This window comes from Medicago truncatula, chromosome 8, assembly GCF_003473485.1.
Source record: "Medicago truncatula cultivar Jemalong A17 chromosome 8, MtrunA17r5.0-ANR, whole genome shotgun sequence".
Lineage (NCBI taxonomy): Eukaryota > Viridiplantae > Streptophyta > Magnoliopsida > Fabales > Fabaceae > Medicago > Medicago truncatula.
In genome coordinates, this window is record NC_053049.1 from 8,914,424 (window position 1) to 8,936,164 (window position 21,741).

Consider the following 21,741-nt stretch of genomic DNA (forward strand, 5'->3'; position numbering starts at 1 on the left):
AATGTTCGAGGTGTCTATCCAATGCAGTTCACGTGGAAGCTAAAAGCCAAAAGCTAGTGCCCTTTATGAATGAGCATCACTAAAATGCTGCAGCTCCAACCAACACAATAATATTTGAAGTTCATGCTTGCATGTCAATCCTTGAAGCTTAATTAGTTCAACTTCAATCTCCTTGTGTGCTTCATTACCTGGTTAGCTAGTATATTATAGTTCTAATTTCCTTAAACTTTATTTTTACCAAAGTTTAGTGGTGATAATTTAATATGTTGTTCATTCCATTTAAGCAAGTTCTATGAGAAACATGATTTTTTATGCTACTAATCTTGAATATCGCGGTTTGAGCCGGATCGAGTTGTACAAATTAGGATTCTCTATGGTCAAAATGTCTATGCAGCTCTCTGCAATCCAATTGTCTGTTATTACGATAAATCTAACAGCTAAGGTGCAATGTCTCTTAACTGTTAAATTAATCCAACAATCGACATTTGAACTTATTAAAGAGAGCTGCAAGAACATGGATCATTTACGGGCGCTGCACCATATCTACAATGGCCGTAGGGGGTCCAAATCCAAGCTACAAAGAAATTTGTGCTATAGAGAATTTGGAATGGTAGTTTATACTTTATAGTTATACATAATAATTTCACAAGTGTGAGGTTGAAACTTGAAATCTAATTCTAGAGGAATATTTGTTTTTTTCAGTATAAAAAATGGCAACAGTGACTGCTTCAAGCAACATAGTATCAAGAAATTCTCATATCTACCATGTCAATGTACCAACTATCTCATGTGAGTCTAAAACAGCACGAATGAAACTTGGTTCTATGAGAAAAGCCAATACACATAATGGACTCAGAATTTTGAACTCATTGGATGAGTTACTAAATAGAACTCCAATTAAAATGAAGGCAGTGAAATCAAGGAGAAAAGGTCTTCAGAAAAAGAATGTTATGCCGAAAGGTATCATAGTTTGTGGCATGAATTTGATCTTTGTAGGAACTGAGGTTGGTCCATGGAGCAAAACTGGTGGTTTAGGAGATGTTCTTGGTGGTCTTCCACCAGTATTAGCGGTAAGCTTACTGTTATGGTTTGCCTTATATTTATTTATCTATATACTTTGGAGAAATGCTAACCTGACACTCTTTTTGACGTTTAGTAATTATGTATTGACAGTATAAAAATTTATACGAACATTGAATCATTTTTCACTTTAATCTCAAATCGTAATGTCACTTCCTAAAACATATGCAAGATATCTACGTTGTAAATTATGATTGGTCGCCTTTTTGAAAAACTTTTTTACATTGTCAGTGCGTAGCTATTAAATATCTCTTTTTGGCATACTAACAACTGAAACTTATGCTAATCCCGCCGCTGAGACTCACATTATTCAGCAGGAATCTTTGATTTTAACCCGATTATAACTAATGTGTTGGAAAGTGTATGTTAAAAGAATGTGTTGATAGCATTTCTCTGTAGTGGTTGACATATTTGGTGTTCAGTAAGTCATAACAAGACTTTCTCTAATTCATCATTCACTAGGCTAATGGACACAGAGTTATGACCATCTCTCCACGTTATGACCAATACAAAGATGCATGGGATACAAGTGTAACAGTTGAGGTATATATTATCCTTGACAATATGTTTTCATTGTAATCTTCATTGAACATAATTTCTTTTTATTCAACTGTGGTATGCTACATTTAAATGCATTGTATTGCAATCTGTTTATTACAGGTAAAAGTAGGAGATAGAAAAGAAAAAGTTCGCTTCTTTCATTGCTTTAAAAGAGGAGTTGATCGCGTCTTTGTAGATCACCCTATATTTCTTGAAAAGGTGAGAGTATTTCTCCTTTTCTTTTGAGCTATATACTCACTGTTTTGCTTTCAGATACTTAATGATGATTGAAATTGAAGGTTTGGGGGAAAACTGGAACAAAAATTTATGGACCTGCCACAGGAGATGATTACCAAGACAATCAACTACGTTTTAGCCTCTTCTGTCAGGTTCTATAACCATATATCCATTTGGTTACAATGTTCTTTGCACCAATATTGTATATGTAACTTTTTATATTGTCTAAGGTGCAACTCAGAGAGAAATTTGTGGAAAGAATCTACATTAGTTACAATTTATAATGTGTTGTGTTCATTTATTGAGCAGCAATGACATTTAACAGTAAATCGTAGTTTCACATTAGGCATATATCAATGTCGTGTATCAACTGGTACACCTTTTTATAAAGCTAAACATGTAATAGTAGCATGTGCTTCCATTATATTGTATGTTTATATTTCTCAAGTCTTTAGTCCTATTTTTCCTTTGTCATTTTTTTTCCTTGGAATTAATCTTAACAGGCAGCTCTGGAAGCAGCAAGGGTTCTGAATCTCACGAGCAATAAATATTTCTCAGGACCATACGGTATGGACTATAGTCATAAATGATATTCTTGAAAACAACTAGCTGAAGATCATATAAGCACGATGTTTTGATTTTCGTTATGCAGGCGAAGATGTCATTTTCATCGCTAATGATTGGCACACGGCCCTTATCTCATGCTACTTGAAATCTATGTACCAGCCAAATGGCATATTTAGGAATGCCAAAGTAGGTCTAAATGACAACTTGATTATTACGATGCAACACTGATAGATATTAGAAGTTACTTGCCTATTTAATCACTCGAAAAACTAACAAGTTCTTCAAATTTTCTTGCTGGTTGCTACCATTATTAGGTTGTTTTTTGTATCCACAACATTGCTTACCAAGGCAGATTTGCATTCGCGGACTATTCACTTCTCAATCTCCCTGACCAATTTAAAAGCTCATTTGACTTCATCGATGGGTATGCTTTTCATAAATTTGCGAACTAACTGACGAATTTAGCATTCATGAACAATAAAAAAGTTAAGTACTTTATGCTGTTCTAAACTTGTAGGTATGTTAAACCAGTTGTTGGAAGAAAAATCAATTGGATGAAAGCCGGAATTTTAGAATCTCACCGGGTATTAACTGTTAGTCCATACTATGCTCAAGAACTAGTGTCAGGCCCAGATAAAGGAGTGGAATTGGACAACATTCTTCGCCGAACTGGTGTTACTGGTATTGTTAATGGCATGGATGTTCAAGAGTGGAATCCATCCTCCGACAAATACATAACTGTCAAATACGACGACTCAACAGTAAGAATGGTTTTCTTGAGATGTAAAGTTTCTCTAAACTGTGTCGTGGCTCATAAGAAAAAGAATTGAATCTGTACACACTGACTGACACTGCATGAAACTTAAACTCTAAGATAATTACATAACAAATTTTTAACTAGCTCGTATACTCAGGTATTGGAAGGGAAAGCTCTTCTGAAAGAAGCACTCCAAGCAGAAGTTGGATTGCCGGTTGACAAAAATATTCCTCTCATTGCTTTCATTGGTAGACTTGAAGAGCAAAAAGGTTCTGATATTCTTGTAGCAGCCATTCCCCAATTTATTAAGGAGGATGTTCAGATAGTAGCCCTAGTAAGTATAATAATGATGGAGAAATAGTAATTTTTTTTCCAATCCTTAGTTACTTCATTAAATGAATAAGATATCTCATTTAAATATGTTATGGCATTTCTTAGGGAACAGGAAAAAAGGAAATGGAAAAGCAACTTCAACAGCTTGAAATATCCTACCCTGACAAGGCTAGAGGAGTTGCAAAATTCAATGTTCCATTAGCACACATGATAATTGCAGGAGCGGATTATATATTGATTCCAAGTAGATTTGAGCCTTGTGGTCTCATTCAGCTACAAGCTATGCGCTACGGAACTGTATGATTCCTACTTTACACAATCCTTTCCTTGTGGTTTTTCGGGATTTGGATTGCATCAAGTGTGACTGTATGGAGTCGGTCCAATCTAGATCGGCCGAAATCGAAATCTGGACTGTCGGATTTGATCGGATGGTTCAGATGTAGCTGACTGTGTGCACTCACGAGGTTGTGAATGCACACAACGCAGATCCGATTTTCTGCCATAAGACTTCCTCTAATAATTTCTCACATTTTTTACTTCAACCAGGTACCTATTGTTGCCTCAACAGGTGGATTAGTGGACACAGTCAAAGAAGGTTTCACTGGATTTCAGATGGGTTCCTTCAATGTTGAAGTAATAATACCTACCAGCAGCTTTCATTTTATGCATGTGTGTCCATACAACAGATTAAGTAATAATCACTACCATTATCTTATTTTTCCTAAATATTTTGCTGCAGTGTGATGCTGTGGATCCTGCTGATGTGGATGCTCTAGCAAAGACTGTCACAAAGGCCCTTGCAGTCTACGGAACTCCAGCTTTTGCAGAAATGATCAAGAATTGCATGGCTCAAGATCTTTCATGGAAGGTAAGTTAGAGCGGAATTTTGGTGCTTGTTTAGATTGATGTTGAGTTTGGAAAAATCAAAGGTGGCACCGTTATTTTGTTGATGCTCCAAAGTGTAACTTTCGTTAAAATCACAACAACATACTATGATTCTGCCAAATTCACCGTCAATCCAAACATGCACTCAGTAAAGCTACCTCTAGTTTATAGTTCTTCATTTACACAATTTATTCTAAACTAATGTTCATGAAGAAGTTAAGTGATAGCCTATGGAAAAAAATTAGGATACAGAAGCTATTTTAAACTTAAGAAATTTCTATTTTAAAATCTTATAGTAATTGCAAAGGCTTGATGTTTCTTTATTTCTAAAAGTGCTCCATGACAAGTTTATCCAAATAGGCTCTAAATTTATCCCATCAACCGAGTAACTGAATTTTGTTTTGGAATTAGGGACCTGCTAAGAAGTGGGAAGAAGTACTGCTAAGTTTGGGAGTTCCTGGCAGTGAACCTGGAATTGATGGAGAAGAAATTGCTCCACAGGCAAAGGAAAATGTGGCAACTCCATGATTAGAACAAAGATATAAGGGAAGCTTCTGCTAGTCTCAATCTCTTGAAGTTTCATGGAACTTCACCCAAGTGATGGAGTGATTATAAGTGCATTTTTCCAAGGAGTTTAAACCTGTGTATCTAACTTTGGACAGTTTAATTATTCTTTTGCCTAAGAATGATAGATTATCGTTTAGTTTTGTATTTTTTAAAACGGCAAATGTTAGCATTGTCAATTTTTTATGCTGAGGGTGAGGATCAAATCATTGATTTCCTTATCACTCAACTCCTTAACTCACTCGCTCGAATCGCCAATCTATCATTATATCCCCTCGTCCATTTTTATACTCTTACCTTTGAGATTTCGACTGGGAATAAGCAAGTATAACTCTTCCTTATATTCTAGCCAAAAGGATATAATTTCTGAAAAGAAAGTTGGTTTAATTTAGCCGGGATAGCATGGTTCAATTCAACATGGAAAGCTGAAGTGAATCTAACCAAACCAGCTTCACAGTTCTGTTTGAGACAAATTGGCTCATGTCAACTTGCAAACTGTTTATGTGGTTCGTTCATCGCTTTTAGTGTTTCTGAATGGAAGGGATTCTAGATTTAAGAGTTGAATCATTTTAGTGTTTTCAATCGGCTTTAAATCGGTTACATTTGTTCTTTAGCCATTAAAAAAATAAATACATCTGTTCTTTAGTTCTGATTTACTCTTAAAACAAGGAAAAACTTGTATTACTGAACTTGAAGCTGTAACAAGTACACTCTGCAATGGAAGACGTAATTAAAAAATCCTGAACATTAGAAACAGAAATTGTATTAGTGAGAAATCTGCTCCTAGATATTTTTGACTCAATCTGCTCCTAAACTTATGAACCACATCTATCTCAAAACAGAAATTGGAAAAAGAAAACCAATTTTTAGATATCTGTAAATAGAAAGAAAAAGGTAAAAAAAAAAAAAAAAAAAAGGTAAAAACAGTTGCATGACAATCTCACATATTTGAATTACGGATACCATGTTTGGATCACATCCAAATGCTTTTCACCGTGAAAGCTACAACAGGTAGCTTCAGTAGTATCGTGCATTTGTTGACATTTAAAGAAGAAACAAAAATTAAGTTGTTTTTTCTTAATTAAAGAAAAAACAAAATCAAATTCATGGATGATTTGGGAGATTGCAATCTGTTTTCGTCGCAGTTCGGTTCTGATAGTTCAATAAACTTGATTAATACACAAACTCCAGTCAAAATTCAGTTTGGTTTATATAGTTCAGTTCTAAAACATCGGTTCGGTTTTTTCAATTTTTCAAACAGTCCAAGGATTACAGACTAACATTGTATAGAAAACTGGACACTCTCCTAGATTTGATTTTGGCATTCTCAGAAATATGTTAGGATTGGAGCATAAACCTGAATACTTCCCCATCATGATCTAGCTACTATGTTGTATAACAACTAAGTTCAATAAAACCTCAATGAGATTTAAAATGTTTCGATCATTTAAACGTTACAATGACTAGAAGAAATGTAGTACTGATAAAAGATCAAAATTAGATCTTTCTGTAAATAGACTTGGTGACTTTCTGTGCTTTTACACAGAAAAAACAACTTTCATAGTCACACTTCAACATATTATACAATAGATAGCAGAACAAGAATTTTAACCTTCAAAATCAATGTGAGAGGACTTGTTAAATACAAATGTGAGAGGAACATTGATGAATTGAATTGTGCTTCTACTAATAATAACTTATGATATAACAACTTATTACCATATGTATAACTGATTTAATAGTTTTTAAGATATGACACGGTTAATTATTTATCCAACTAAGTATATGTTTGTATTCACGTTAAGCAAACTCGACCACACGTTTACTTGAAGTGCGTACTTGTAGCTGCACCTTAACCATGGATTTAAAGCACGATACCAAACATACAGTACAATTTGATAAGTTGAATTCAAGCATGATAACTTGTCATCTAGACAATAACAGATTTGCAGACAGGAACAAAAAAGAGATAATTTGTCCTTTAATTCTTAGAATTTAGAAAAATTTATACCAACTCAAATTATCAAAGATAAAGAACAAACCCATATTCTTAAGTCAAAAGCACAACAAAATCTTGACCTAATAATGCAATCAAAACAAAATTGAGTCCCAAAAAAAAAGGAATTCCACTGAGTAACTAACCCAATACCAGTACAAAAATCAGAAAAGATCATACTAAAAGTGTTTCTAATCAAACAAGCTGAATCCCATGTCGTCGTCACTCTCATCCTTGGGTTCTTCCTGCAGGTACAACCAAAAATACCGATTAGATAAGATAACCAACAAACAGAAGACAAAGTTAAACAACTTTTTCACCAAAAACCTACCTTCTTCTCCTCGGTAGGAGCAGCAACTGCAGTGGAGGCAGCAGCCACAACTGGGGCCGAAACAGAAACCGGAGCACCACCTCCAGCCGCATTCAATATCAAATCATCAAGGTTCTTCTTCTCGGCAAGTTTAGCGAATAAGCTTGGCCAGTAAGCTTCAACATTAACATTTGCAGCTTTCAACAAAGTGGAGATTTTCTCACCCTATCAACAATGACTTAAGGAGAAAACAATCTTTAAAACACACCATCTTCAAACAATAAATTTCAAACCCTTACACCACACTTTACTTATTCACCAAAACAAAATTCAAAACCCAGAAAATTCATCACACTTTAATTAAAAATCGTTTTACAACTTTGGTCCCTAAACTGTAGAAAATTGTTAATTTAGTCCTAGAATAAGAAAATAAAAAATCACAAAAATTTAATCTTCATTCATTTTGTATCATCCAAAAATCTCTTTTTTCAAAATCCATTTCCTAGCATCTTCTAAATTCATTAAAATCAAAATTAAAGCCATTACATTATCAATTATCAAAACTAAAAATTCAAATATTGAATGAATCGTAAATGGAAATTGCGAAAAGGATACAGTAACGGCGATGTTATCATCATGAAGAATCATAAGAGAGTAGCTGCAAGCAACTTCTCCGATCGACATTTTCACACTACAATAAATCAAACAATCAAAAGAGAAAAAAAAAATTACATTAAAAAAAAAAAAAAAACGTTGAATTTAGTTGATAAATTGTCACAAAATTGCATGAATATTTGACATAGAAATGAAGAAGGGAAAGTGGGTTACCTTGAAGGAATGAGATCGAAGAAGAAGAATTAGGGTTTTTCTACGCTGCTGCAAAATGGTAGGAAATTAGGTTTCCATTGTTTATGAACAACGCTTACAGTGTTGAAAATGGGACTGTGGAATTGGGCCAGTAATGGGCCCTCTATATTGGCCCATTTCAATCACATTTTTTTAGGGACAATTGCTCATCTCGCATGCACAATTGCTCTCCCACGTCGGTAAAAGATCATTCTACTCCTAGCGGCAGAGCATAATGGTCTTTTGCTGATGTGGGAGAGCAATTGTATATGCGACAAAAACAATTTTCTATTTTTGGCATGTGTTGAGAAAAATAACATGATTTGACAAAAAAATAAAGAAAATTTATCAATCCACATTTTTGAAAAAGTATTTGCTCTATTTATATATCTTTATTTATCGTTCATTTAAAAGAGAAATAGACATAAAAGATCGGTGAACAACATTAGTGGACTCATATATTAAAATGAGTTTCATTAATCTTTCACTTTTGTTTATCTCTCTTATAAAGGGATAATAAGCGAAGTATAGATAAATGAAGTAAATCAGATTGTGGCTTTGAGCATATTATAAGGGGATGGATTGAGAATTTGTCATAAAAAAATAAACATGTGCTTAAACCTATAATATTGAGTGAGCAATATTTTGTTATGTTTTATTTTATTTTTTAACATACTTCTATTAGTAGATTTAAATATGATTATAGTCCTTGCAATTATAAAGTTTTTCAACTTTAGTACATGCATAATCTCTCAAAAAAAAAAAAAAAAAAACTTTAGTACATGCATAAGGTTTTTTCTTGGATTCAATTATATGGTAGATCCAACTAATATAATATAGTCTTCTATACATTATTCCCATTTGTGTGTGTGCATAAGATTATATAGAAATTGTTCATTATATGAAACCTAAAGTCAAAAGAAAATTGGGTGATGTAGCGTTAAAGTTGGACATCAGTGAAACTTATTATATGATTGATTTGACTTATCTTAGAGGAGCCATTTTGAAAATGAGTTTATCTCATCAATAGATCAAGTGGATCATGATGTGTGTAGAAACTATTGATTATTTTGTTGGTCCTATTACTCTAAGAAGAGGTCGGAGACAAGACGATCCCTTTCGCCTTACTTGTTTATCATGTGTGCAGAAGGTTTATTCGCACTTATTAGCAAAAAAGAGAATAAAGGTGTCAAGATAAGTAATAATGCACCCATAATTTCTCACATTCTGTTTGCAGATGATTGCTTCTAATTATTTTTCGAGGTAACTCATATCAAACTCTAAAAATGAAGAATTTTTTATCCATACATGAGAAAGTATTAATCTTCAAAAGTGATACACGATGCCTTTAAATTCTGACCCGCGCCTAAATTGCATCTCTCTTAAAACAACATGAAAACTTAGCCAGCCTCCCAATGTTAAAAGCTTGCTCTCACACTTGATAAATTGTGTTGCATTGTAAATCACATACTACAAATTGATGTGTTCCTTATAAAAGGTTGGGCATACAATAACCAATGGAAGAGAAAATTGCATTTAATGTTCATCCATTACATCTAAACAAATTATACTGTCAAACTAATACTACTAATAGTGAAAACCAGTGGCATTAGGTTTGCAACTCAACCATTACCTTCTTTAATGTTTCCATTCTCCCAATACAAAAGCAGTAGTACTGTTGATATGCTTTTACCGAAGTATCACCATTTGGAAAGCCAATTATTCTTATAATGTAACTTATAGAAGAAAAAATTATAACAAGAAGCTTCTGCAGATCTTAGGGCAATGACAGATGCATTAGAAGGCAATACCTCTGACATTTTGCTTCATTGTTTGTTTGCTAATTGATCAATTAATATGTTGGTACTTATGTCTACTTTATTATTGTTTAATGACAAAATATTTTCCTATTTATGCGTTCTGATTTGTGAACTAATATAGTTTAATGACAAAATGTTTATTCACATTGTTAGCATTCTTTATAATATTTTGGAAAGGTGTTGCACGAAAAAGTGAATGAAATGGTGAACATGAAGATCAAATGGGATAGTTCTCTTGAGAACCAATTTAACTAACTTGGCTATATTGGTGTAAAGAATGAGAGTTGCTGGTGATGAGTTTGGAATGTTTAGCTGGAATAAATGCATCCTAGTACAAATGACTGAACAACATATTGAATCCAAACATCATATCAATGCTATAGTGCAGACCCTGTTTGATCAGAGTCTTGAATTTGAGTGAAGTTAGGTTTGCAATGTGTTCTTATTACCGAATGAAATGAAACTACAAGATCCTTTATGAAACTATTTGTAATCATTAATGTGTAAAAGAGTATGTTCATGCATATTGCATACCACAATTGATACTAACAGCCCTACCCCACATAATCCATATTACATGTTTAGCTCTCTGCTTGGTTTTATTTTGTATTGGTGTCGGAGTAGGTTTTGTATTTTAAGAACTCTAATAATACAACAAAGTAAATTTTCTGTGGGGCGGCAATGCTGAGTGAAAAAATGCAGCTTAAATTAGATTAGATAATGTGTGCAAACTGAAAAAATGCGGAGTTGTTTAATATTAGATGGGAGAATGTGTGAAAACTGAAACTGAAAAAACACAAGACCTCCAACTCCTTTAATAACACCTGCTTGCGAAATGGAGATCGAGGCTGTTAACAAACACTGAGGTGGTGTGGCATCCTTTGCTGTTACACAGATACGGTAACAGAAGCGTGCACAAATTGGTTCTCTAATTCAAGTGTTAGAAGGATCGGCAATGGAGAAACAACCTTGTTTTAGTCTCATAAATGGGCTGGAAGTTTAATATTGCATGAGAAGTTCCCAAGGCTTATTTCTATTGCAAGAAACAGGTCCGAAACTGTATCGGAAGTAGGAGTGCGCGCAGATGGGAGTGGAGCATGAACTGGAGACAACCTTTGTTCTCGTGAAAGGGATCACTATTATTGCTTGAGTCAGAGGCTGTCATTGCAGGGATCACTATTAGTGCAGATTTTTCGGACAAATTGATTTGGAGACACGACTCCGTGGCTAGGTACACTGTAAAGTCAGCATATATACTTTGTCAAAGAAAAAGGTGCATCATGCTTTGTATATAATGTTTGATCAGCTCAGCAGTGACGAGTAAACCATCAAATTGGCCTATGATTTTGTGAAGTTCTTTTAAATAGGTATGTCAAATTATGAATATTTCAAATGTTACATGACGTCGTTTTAATGTTACTCACATTCATCCTTTTGTCAAACTTAGTTTCTTAGCATCTTTTTCCTGAGACGAAATTGATACTAAGTGGTTAAATATAAGGATGTAAGCGAAACGTGTTAACGATAAAGTTTGACAGAAAGATAGATATGATCAATGTTTCACCGAGTAAGAGACGTATTTAAAATATTCATAATCTCATGGACCATTTGAAAGCGCAATAAATTACATGGATACATTTGGTGGTTTCCTTTCATTGTATCTAATTGAGTTTATGTTTTTGACGATGCAGAAATGAAGAGTCTAACTAGAATCTGTTTGCATTGAAGTTGAGGTTTTCTTTCATCTCTAGTTCCATCAATTTCAATTTTTCCGTCTCTATTTTTAATCTGTGATTCAACTTTTTTCATTAGTGGTAAACGATATTCATCTCTAAATTAACTTTGTTAGACTCATTATCACTCATCACATTATTTCAATATATGAAAAATGGATGCATATCCTTGGTTTACTGCACCCCCCTCTGATACACATAATTTAAGTACCAAAATGATTTCTAGTATTCATCAGAAAACACAAATAATTCCTATAAAATATAGCCCAAAATCAAAAAGCATGACAACTGTGATAAGTATCATTGCAATACCAAATTGTAATAAGTACTAACTTTTTATTCAAGTTATACTATTCTACTAATTGTCATTTAACATAGTGATCTACAAATTGAAATTGGTGGTAGTTACCACAATAGGGCTCCTCACCACATGCTTCCCATCCTGCCATGTGATGTAACCAAAAGCTACTTCATTATTTTGTGTCATTCTAGGGCCTTCAATCCTCAACTTGTAGCTTAGCATCTCATTCTTCTTATTGAACATCAACTTATTTGGGATAGCACTAACACGGTATCCTTCAACAGGCATAATGCTAGCAACATAAATGGCTTGTCCCTCACCAACATTGGTAACTGTTCTGTGAAATTCTTGGATGGCCCTTGAAGAAGAATTTCCAGCATTGAAAAAAGCTATAAAAGAAGGGTAATTAAGATCCAAGGAAGGTTTAGAACAATCATTGAAAGAGGATCTTGTAATCGTAGTGATGTTTTTTTGTGTGAAGTTAAGTGCACAAAGAAGATTAACATAATCTTGTACACCAACATCATAAACAAGACCAGGGTCAAGTGCTCTATTGGGATCAACATAACCAGCTCCCAATGCAAGAGGAGTTGCAACTTCATTACCTTTTTCAATGTCTTTGATATGTTCCTTAGTATTATCATATATGTTTGATGTTGTCATAATTGCCGACCTTATAGCTGCAGGGCTCCAATCAACACGCGCTCCTTTTAAAAGTGCTCCTACACCGGCAACATGAGGACATGACGTAGATGTTCCAGTTAAAAATTTGAACTTGTTGAAGACTTCGGTCACAGGATCCAACACAGGAAGTTTTGTGGGCCATGCAGCTAAGATTGATGTATCAGGAGCCGTAATGTCAGGTTTCAAGACATATGGACAACTATTTGATGGTCCTCTCGAACTAGAAGAGTAAACACCAGGTGCTGGTTTAGTTCCAAAAATTGATAACTTGAAAGACATATTTGCTATTGAAGCTGACATAGAGTTATTCTTGATGTATGATTTGGTGATTTCTCCATCTATTGGACTAATAAAGATGTTTGCATAACTTAAGTCTTGAAAACTATACTCTTCTTTTCTAAAGAAATCAAAATTTGATATATTTGATATGAAAACAGCTCCAACAACGTTTGCTTGATACACATAAGAATATTGTTCAATAATATCTCCATCGTCACAAACCACAATATTGTTCTTCACTTTGATTAATTCTGTAACATTGTCGCACAAACCCATGAAAACAATTGGCAAATTGCTAGCAGAGAAATTTCCTAGATAATTAGACCAACCTGTGAGTGAGACTCCATTACCAAGTGTAAGAGTCGCATGAAATTCACGATCCATAGTACCAGCAGCAACAGTTGTCAACCATGGTGTTCCATTGCGAAGAGTTTTAAAATCGGGGCCGTCATTACCTGCTGAACAAGACACAAAAATACCTTTTTCCATAGCTGCAAAAGAGGCTATTGCAATCGGATCTTCATTCAAAGGTAAATCAAAAGTTGGACCTAATGAAATCGAAAGAACATCAACACCGTCCGATATTGCAGCATCAATTGCAGCCATTATATCAGATGAAATTGCAATTGGATCTTCATTTTGTCCCCACACAATCTTGTACATAGACACTCTAGACAATGTAGCTATTCCCCTTGCCGTTCCATTTGCATAACCAAAGAAAGATGCACCATCAACTTGATTTCCGGCTGCTGTTGTTGAAGTGTGGGTTCCATGACCATTTGTGTCACGTGTAGTGTTCACTATTGTTGTATTAATGTTCGAATTTTTCGCAGATAACCCTTTATTGAAGAATCTTGCTCCAATGAGTTTCTTGTTGCAAAATGATGAATTGTTGCTATTTTCAAATTGACATAACTTCCCTTTCCATTTTGAAGGGATTTTAGTCATTCCATTATCATTAAAACTTTCACTCTCGGGCCAAACACCTGAGTCAATCAAACCAATAATGACATCTTGACCAAACTTAGAAGCTGGCCATGCCCCTTCAAATGGATTGAGGCCAAGGAATTGTGGTGAGTGTGTTGTGTGAAGTTTCAAAGGTAAATCAGGTATTGAGGAAATGTAACCGGGAGAGGTTTTGAGAGCTTCATGCTCTTTAGGTGATAGATTTGCACAAAAACCATTCATAACATTGGTGTATGTATAAATGATTTTAGAAGAGGTTAAATTATTGTTGGCAGTGACCTTAGAAAGGGTAGATTCATACCAACTATGTTGATTTGAGAATACTTTTGGCATAGCTGATAAATCCATGTGAATGATATAATTTTCGGAGCGAGCCAATGTAAAAATCAAGTGAAGGATTGTAATACAAGGGAACAACAAATTGACACAAATATTGGAAGCCATGACTGAAAGTTGTTTTGAAATGTGGATGACTATCAAATCAAAACATTGTATATATATCAATGTGATATTAGTATTACAAGGGCTCACCAACAAAAAATGGAGTTACGTTTTTTTATTAGGTAAAAAAGTTGAGTCACTTTATTGTCTACTACCCAATATACAAAATATAATTAAGTTGTTCTGCAATTAAGATTTCCAAAGCATACACCTAACATCTTTGGAAAATGTTGATTTGCAAGATTAAACTAATTTTAATGCATTCCCACTGATAGTAACGGAAAATTCAACAACATATTGGTGAGAGGGTGTAGTAAGAGATTGTTTGAAAAATGTGTAGATATTTCTCGTTTTAATTTTCAATAAATTTGGACAGGATTAAATCAAACGTTTTTTTAGTGCTTCACCAATGAGGAATTTAATTGAGCCCTCATCCTAAAATCCACTTATTGTTTAATGATTTAATCTTTTGTTTTTTTATTTGGTCAAAGAAATCCTAAAGTTTTATTAATATTGTATTAATCTATCTATTAATTAGTCATCGTGAGTTTAGCTCAGTTGGTATGGACAATCCTCCGTCCCTATATATAAGACCCTTTTGCCAAAATCACGGGAATTAAGATAGTAGATATTTGTATTAAAGTTGTTTGTAATCACTATTGTTTTTACAATTTTATCCTTTAAGAAAGAAGGTTAGTTTATGTTTTCAACATGTTATTTATTGTTGATTGAAGAAAAAGATGTATAATAAATAGGGGCATGTATGTAAAGAAATAATTAATGTAGTTGGAAATAACAAAGGGGTCTTATAAAAAGGGACAAAAAAAATTCTCAAAAGGGTCTTATAATTAGGGACGGATGGAGTAATATGTAAGGTTCGGGGTTCAACAACCTGCTACCACCAAAAAAATCTATCTATTAATTAGTAATAATTAATTAAAAATAACATGTGAACCTTCTATCATTGCCATCTCGTCACGCTTTGTTTGCGAATTTGAAGAGGAAGGGAGGGGATGATTTGGAAAAAAAGGAATGATTAAGTGGAAGAAATAGAGGACTTTGGGAGGAGGGGCTTTGTGGGCTTATTTTTCTTCAAAATGTAAAACCCTCGTCATTTTGGGAACTAAAAAATTGTATTGGAGACGAGTTTTGAGAGGTTTAAGAGGGTTTATATGACTTCTTCAAATTTAATATATGTTGTTATAATATTCATAAAATTAAAAACATATTAATCATAAACATTAATTGATCACTCTCTAAAAAAAATACTCCTTCAAAATATGTGAAAGATTTCTTAATTTTCCCCGATATTTCTATCCTCAAAGTCATTCCTTGCCCTCCATCCAAACTCTCAAACAAATGCTCCGGAAATTTCACTGACATGGCATAACAATCTCAAATTCAAAAGTCAATATTCCTCTTTTCTAAACTTTTTTTTATTATAATTTGCATATAGACCAAACAAATTAAAACAATTTGTAATCTTGCAATCAATGAAATTCTATTAAATAAAACTATTTAAAAGCATTAAAATATAAGATATCACAATAAATGGCATTTAAATATTATTAAGGGTTTTAAAATAAACAACAATTATATGTTTTAAGGAATAAACATTGATCATCAATCATCTTGTTTTTTTGTGGCGATTATTATTATTAGTCATCTATCAATGACGATACGTAATAATTTAAAAAAAAAAACAGTAATTTGAATTCGAATTTTACATTAAAATAAATTAATAAAGTTTATTTTTCAAAAATATATAATGAAGAATTAAATCATGAACACGTTCCGAAACTAGTTTTGTAAAAAATATTTTGCAACAAATTAATGTAATTATAAAATTATGGCACATCAAAAAAATACATCTCACACAAAATTAGTGTAAATTTAAATCATTTGACATTAAGCCGACATAAATTTGTTAAAAAAAATCGGCATAAGTTTAAAGTAACTTTAGACGGCTCTCGGCATTAAGCCGACATAAATTGTGAAGTGTCGGTTAAGACGGCTCTCGGCAGCCATTGCGTTGGTGGGTTTTGTTTTTTCTAAGTATCGAATCTATTCTACTTGCTTAGGTGGTGGTTATCTCGTTGCTGTTTTTTTTTTTTTTTTTTTTTTTTTTTTGTGTGTTGGTGGTTCCTCAAAAACTAGTTTATATTGAAACCCGAAAGGTCCGTTGTTGGTTTCGTCTAACGCGATTCCAATTCGTTTTGAGCTCTAAATTGTTTGTCATTTTGGATGAATCACACAATTTGGGTTCAATACGTGTTGAGAGCTTGTCAGACCGTTTGGCTAGAAATAGTTGTTGGTTTTCTATTATTGGTCTTAGTAAACTGTGGGTGCGTGGATTCGTTTTTGTGTTGGCGAATTTATTCATTTTTCGTTATCAAAATCTGAGATCAGTGCTCGTCAACTTACACACTTTTTTTTTTTTTTTTTGCAATTTGGTTTCGCATGCATACGCATGTTCACTGAATTGTGCAATTTGTGTGTGGTTGATTGCTCCTGTAGACCGACGTGACCTATTTCCACCCCTAATGGCAAACAACCATAGGTAAAGGTCTAAAAATCGTGGGTAATACCATAAAACATACACCGACATACATTTTGTTATGTTGACTTCGTTTCGCTTGTAACCACATAAATATTCTGCCCAATCAGCCTCTACCCATAATACTATATGGCCGTTGGACAAATTCGCAATGCTATACCCACGACTTAGCATTGAGTGGCTTGATAAAAACAGGACGAAAGAAGTGAAAAGAATAGAGAGCTTTAATATGGGAAGGTTTTGAGTGGCTTAGTTTTCTTCATAATACAAAATCCTCGTAATTTGGAAAACTAAAAAATTGTATTGCATGAGAGTTGAGTAAATTTTCCAAATTCAATATATATTGTTATATTACTCGCTAAAATTAAAAGTACACTAATCATAAATACTCTTTTATCAATCACTAGAAAAACAAACTCTCAATTTTTTTAAAGATTTTTATTTTTTATTTTTTCCTCTATTTTTATCCCACCAAATCATTCTCTCTTTCCCTCCAAACTCCCAAACAAAACATAAGGATACATACTAAATTGATTTACCCACTGTAGTTTTCGTTGGTATAGGTCTGACAACTTTTTTTTACAAATAATTTGACTCAACAAATATAATATACCAAAAAAATTAAATAGGAGAAAATTTCTTTTATATTTAAAAACTACTATAGATTTGAAAGCAATATCATAAGCCTTCTTTACTTCTAATCCATCCTAAAATTACAAATCTAAAAACTAGCCACCACAAAGACATGCATATGAAATACCTAAGAAGCAATAAATTGTCATGACTTACAACTGTGTTCAACTAGATAAAAGCGACTACAAAACCAGCCAAATATGACATAACACACAAGACTTAAGTCATCCTATCTTTTTAGACATTTTACTTGGGAAATATATGTCATCCTCCCAAGACTTTTGACTTTGTGTCTTTTGGACCAATTGAGATATTTCAGGCTCATTGTTTAGGTTTAATTGCACTTTTAGCCTCCTATGTTTTAAGAAGTTGTGATTTTGGTCCCCTAACCAATTAAAATACAAAACAACCCCTATGTATTGGATCTTTGGCAGTTTTGACCCCCTAACTAATTAAAATACTCCCTCCGTCCCTATATATAAGACCCTTTTGCCAAAATCACGAGAATTAAGATAGTGGATATTTGTATTAAAGTTGTTTGTAATCACTATTGTTTTTCCAATTTTATCCTTTAAGAAAGAAGGTTAGTTTATGTTTTCAACATGTTATTTATTGTTGATTGAAGAAAAAGATGTATAATAAATAGGGGCATGTATGTAAAGAAATAATTAATGTAGTTGGAAATAACAAAAGAGTCTTATAAAAAGGGACAAAAAAAATTCTCAAAAGGGTCTTATAATTAGGGACGGAGGGAGTACAAAACAACTCTCTATGTATTGGATCTTTGGCAGTTTTGGCACCCTATACCAATTTTGACTCGGTCAGCACTGACGTGGCACTTCAAAGCCGCTACGTGTGCATTGTTTAATTAAAAATAAAAAAAAACCACATATAAATTAAAGAATTAAATAAATGAAAAAAAAACAAATAATTAAAAAAAAAAGGAAGAAAATCGTGTTCCAAAATCTGATTCTCCCTCTTCTTCCTCTCATCTCTCTCTAAAACACTAATTCTATCTCTCCAAAACCCTTTGTTCCAAAATCTTGAAGCTTTCTACCACTGCTTCATCACCACCATGGATTTGCTCCGATTGAATCTCTCTCGTATTCGAATTGTAACCAGAAACACGAGGAAGTAAAGTGGCATTCTAATTTTTCAAACACAGGTAAATTAGTTGTAGCATTCAGGAACATAGTTGATGAGGAAATATAAATAGAAACTATCATAATTATACTTTTAATAATGTAAACAGTATGTGATTGTTCTGATTTTTTTTGGGAGATCATCAAATTGATAATACAAGGAGTTCTTATTCATACATTCAAGGTAACATGTAGGAGTTATTGTGTCTCAGATGAGGATTTTAAAACACTTTTTAACTGATTCAAAAATTGATTCAAAAATAGATATTCATACTATTAAAGATTATTCAGATATTCTTGCATTATTCATGCTGGCACTGATAATATTGCATTTATAACTGCAAATTAACAAATAACTGAGCAAGTTATAATAAATATACAGATAGGAAACGACAGAGTAAGGAAGGAAAAAAAGAATTTATATGATAAATATATCAGGCTATCGGATTGTTAGGGAACAATGGAGGTGTAATTCTTATTCAAGTTATGTATAAGCAACATACAACTAATATAGCTGCCTTGTTTTGTGCCCTTTATATATGTCAAAGTGCATGTGATATGCTCCTTTTTCTTTTGATAAAAACGAAACTTTCGTTTCGTTCAATAGAACATTATTTCATTATTGTGCTTGCATTGAGCTACTCATCCTTTTTCCACTTTTTTCATGCTTTTGTCAATGAAGAAGATTCTTGAATCAGTGTTTTAGAGAGAGTTGAGAGGAAGAAGAGCTAGAATCAGATTTTGGAACACAATTTCCTTCATTTTTTTTTTTTAATTATTTGTTTTTTTTTTTTCATTTATTTAATTCTTTAATTTATATGTGGCTTTTTTTATTTATTTTTAATTAAAACAATGCACACGTGGCACCTTTGAAGTGCCACATCAGCGTTGACCGAGTCAAAATTGGTCTAGGGGGCCAAAACTGCCAAAGATCCAATACATAGGGGGTTATTTTGTATTTTAATTAATCAAGAGTCAAAAATCGCATCTTCTTGAAACATAGGGAGCCAAAAGTGCAATTAAGCCCATTATTTATTCAGATATTCCTAAAACATAAAAATTAATTAATTTGTCATTATAATATAAAACAAATGAAACAAAAGCAGACTTACATTTATAGCACTGCAGGGAAGACATATTTTGCTTCAAACGCATATTTGTTACACCGCATACATATTTTACTTCAAATCCATATTTCAATATACATGTACATGAATACATTTGCCTATATCTTGATTAGCAATAATAGAAGCAGAGGAGTCATTTTTGAATTGTTAGAGTTGGTAGATTATCAACAATTTTGTAGATTATGAAATCTATTTCATAAAAACATAAATTGATTCCATAGGATAAACGACTAAAAAAAATGTCATAAAGCTCAACATGACTATTAACAAGCAATTCTATTTTGACGATCTTCTTCAAAAATAAAAATAAAAAATAATATTTTGATGATGCGAACTTATATATATGCTATGAGTTTTATTTTTTTATAAATAAAATGTATTGTTTAAAACCAAAATGAATTTATTAAATATATGTTCATTGTTCACTCAGACCCAACTAGGTACTTTTTACTTCCATATCTAATAAAGCTTATAACCCAAATTAAATTTACTAAATAAAGCCTATCATTTCCCAACTAGCCGGAAAAATAAAATTTTCTCCAACCCAGCTACAAATGTTTGCTGCCTAGGATCACTACATGAAAATATGTGATTTGCTGCGACGATATTTGCAGCTAATTCGTAGCTAATTGAATCAATACATCCACATTACAACATCGATCGTACGTAATATGTGTTCACTAATGAAGAAAATGTGCCTTCTTCAACTTGCTTCACTAGCAAGTAGCAATTAAGAACAAATTATAACCACAACTTGGGGTCCTCATTTTTGTCTCTATTCACTTAAATTGTCCAACCATGCTCGATAATGACATAATTAGATTTTAATTTTTTTTTTTGTCAAGTAGTCCAATGGCTAGAGCTCACACAATTTAATTGTGGAGAAGTGAGTGTCCGGGGTTCGAACCCCGACTCCTGCATATAATATGCAATATCCCTACCAACTGTGTTAAGCTCACGAGGATAATTTTTTTAAAACTATAAAACTATCGAAATTAGTATTAGAGGGAATCGAACATGAAATTTTTAGACAACATACTCAAAAATTTTAAACCAATGACTAGGCCAAAGCCAAATGAGTGATATAATTAGATTTAATGATGCATAGGCTTTATGTGGCTCGTTTATTTTTTTGTCTTTACATGGAACAAACAAAAAGTGACATGTATATATCGATATCATCATTGATTAATCAGCCATATTTATACATAGCCAATTATCATCTTATACAACACTTTATTAATTTTTTTTTTCTTATGTTAAGTAAACAAAGGAACGAAAATAATGAAGAAAGTTGTTCCATGAATGCATTGTCATGCTCTCTTTCTCACACACAAATGCTCATCTTTGTAATTAGCTAACTGGCTGGGGGTGTATTAGTTGGAAATTAAAATGCCAACTTATATATTGTTTCTATGCTAAATAATTCGTATTTTTATATTGTAACAACAAATTAAGGAGTTTATTACAAGTAAAAAATTCAAATGATGATAACACTCAAAATAGCTTGTTTTGTTAACCAAACGTATATATACCTCATGTACTTGTTTTTGTTAACCAAACGTATCTTCTGCACGTAATTATAGAGACAAATTTTCTCAAGATAATTAGGATCCATTTAAAAAGCTGACCTCTACTAAAAAATGTTTTTTTTTCATATGCGTCAGTCAAAAATTAAACTTTGAACAATAATTAAGTTGATTCTACTCCCTCCGTTCATTTTTAATTGTCACTTTTGAGTTTTTTACACAAACTAAGACAACAAATACTTTTTACTACTTTTGATAAAACAATTTATTTTTTTCCTATAATAATCTTCATCATTTAATATCTTATTTCATATACTTATCTCTCTACAATAAATAATCAAGGATAATAAAGATAAAACAACATTTAATATTGTATTGAACTTTGAAAGTAACAGTTAATTAGAAACAAAAAAA

General features: G+C 32.8%; 3 protein-coding genes across 4 annotated transcripts; 1 reads left to right on the forward strand and 2 right to left on the reverse strand.

Moving 5' to 3' along the window:
• The first annotated feature begins 20 nt into the window (after positions 1 to 20).
• On the forward strand, positions 21 to 5,231 carry LOC25500617 (granule-bound starch synthase 1, chloroplastic/amyloplastic). Of its 2 annotated transcripts, none has more exons than XM_013589093.3 (14): positions 21 to 191; positions 703 to 1,070; positions 1,543 to 1,623; positions 1,741 to 1,839; positions 1,920 to 2,009; positions 2,361 to 2,424; positions 2,510 to 2,610; positions 2,739 to 2,848; positions 2,942 to 3,185; positions 3,339 to 3,515; positions 3,620 to 3,811; positions 4,061 to 4,147; positions 4,254 to 4,382; positions 4,811 to 5,231. In XM_013589093.3, exons 2-14 carry the CDS (start codon positions 711 to 713, stop codon positions 4,925 to 4,927), a joined length of 1,851 nt encoding a protein of 616 aa, XP_013444547.1. In that variant the 5' UTR covers positions 21 to 191; positions 703 to 710; the 3' UTR covers positions 4,928 to 5,231. The 2 variants fall into 2 exon arrangements, with proteins under 2 accessions (XP_013444547.1, XP_024627428.1); XM_024771660.2 differs by lacking the exon at positions 21 to 191 and adding an exon at positions 456 to 610.
• A 1,693-nt stretch (positions 5,232 to 6,924) lies between these two features.
• Positions 6,925 to 8,241, reverse strand: LOC25500618 (60S acidic ribosomal protein P1). The gene is made up of 4 exons (XM_013589094.3): positions 8,098 to 8,241; positions 7,885 to 7,960; positions 7,291 to 7,494; positions 6,925 to 7,204 (listed from the first exon to the last, which is right to left on the reverse strand). Exons 2-4 carry the CDS (start codon positions 7,951 to 7,953, stop codon positions 7,151 to 7,153), a joined length of 327 nt encoding a protein of 108 aa, XP_013444548.1. The 5' UTR covers positions 7,954 to 7,960; positions 8,098 to 8,241; the 3' UTR covers positions 6,925 to 7,150.
• Positions 8,242 to 12,040: 3,799 nt separating this feature from the next.
• On the reverse strand, positions 12,041 to 14,342 carry LOC25500619 (subtilisin-like protease SBT3). The gene has a single exon (XM_013589095.2). It carries the CDS (start codon positions 14,340 to 14,342, stop codon positions 12,051 to 12,053), a length of 2,292 nt encoding a protein of 763 aa, XP_013444549.1. The 3' UTR covers positions 12,041 to 12,050.
• Between the last annotated feature and the right edge of the window lie 7,399 nt (positions 14,343 to 21,741).

Excerpts from the sequence above, each read along its gene's own strand:
- LOC25500617 (XM_013589093.3), top strand. The coding sequence starts at position 711 with ATGGCAACAGTGACTGCTTCAAGCAACATAGTATCAAGAAATTCTCAT. Across the intron at positions 2,010-2,360 it reads GTTTTAGCCTCTTCTGTCAG|GCAGCTCTGGAAGCAGCAAG; the intron begins GTTCTATAACCA and ends TAATCTTAACAG. Across the intron at positions 3,186-3,338 it reads TCAAATACGACGACTCAACA|GTATTGGAAGGGAAAGCTCT; the intron begins GTAAGAATGGTT and ends TCGTATACTCAG.
- LOC25500618 (XM_013589094.3), bottom strand. The coding sequence starts at position 7,953 with ATGTCGATCGGAGAAGTTGCTTGCAGCTACTCTCTTATGATTCTTCAT. Across the intron at positions 7,495-7,884 it reads ATGATAACATCGCCGTTACT|GGTGAGAAAATCTCCACTTT; the intron begins GTATCCTTTTCG and ends CATTGTTGATAG. Across the intron at positions 7,205-7,290 it reads CTCCTACCGAGGAGAAGAAG|GAAGAACCCAAGGATGAGAG; the intron begins GTAGGTTTTTGG and ends TTGTACCTGCAG.
- LOC25500619 (XM_013589095.2), bottom strand. The coding sequence starts at position 14,342 with ATGGCTTCCAATATTTGTGTCAATTTGTTGTTCCCTTGTATTACAATC.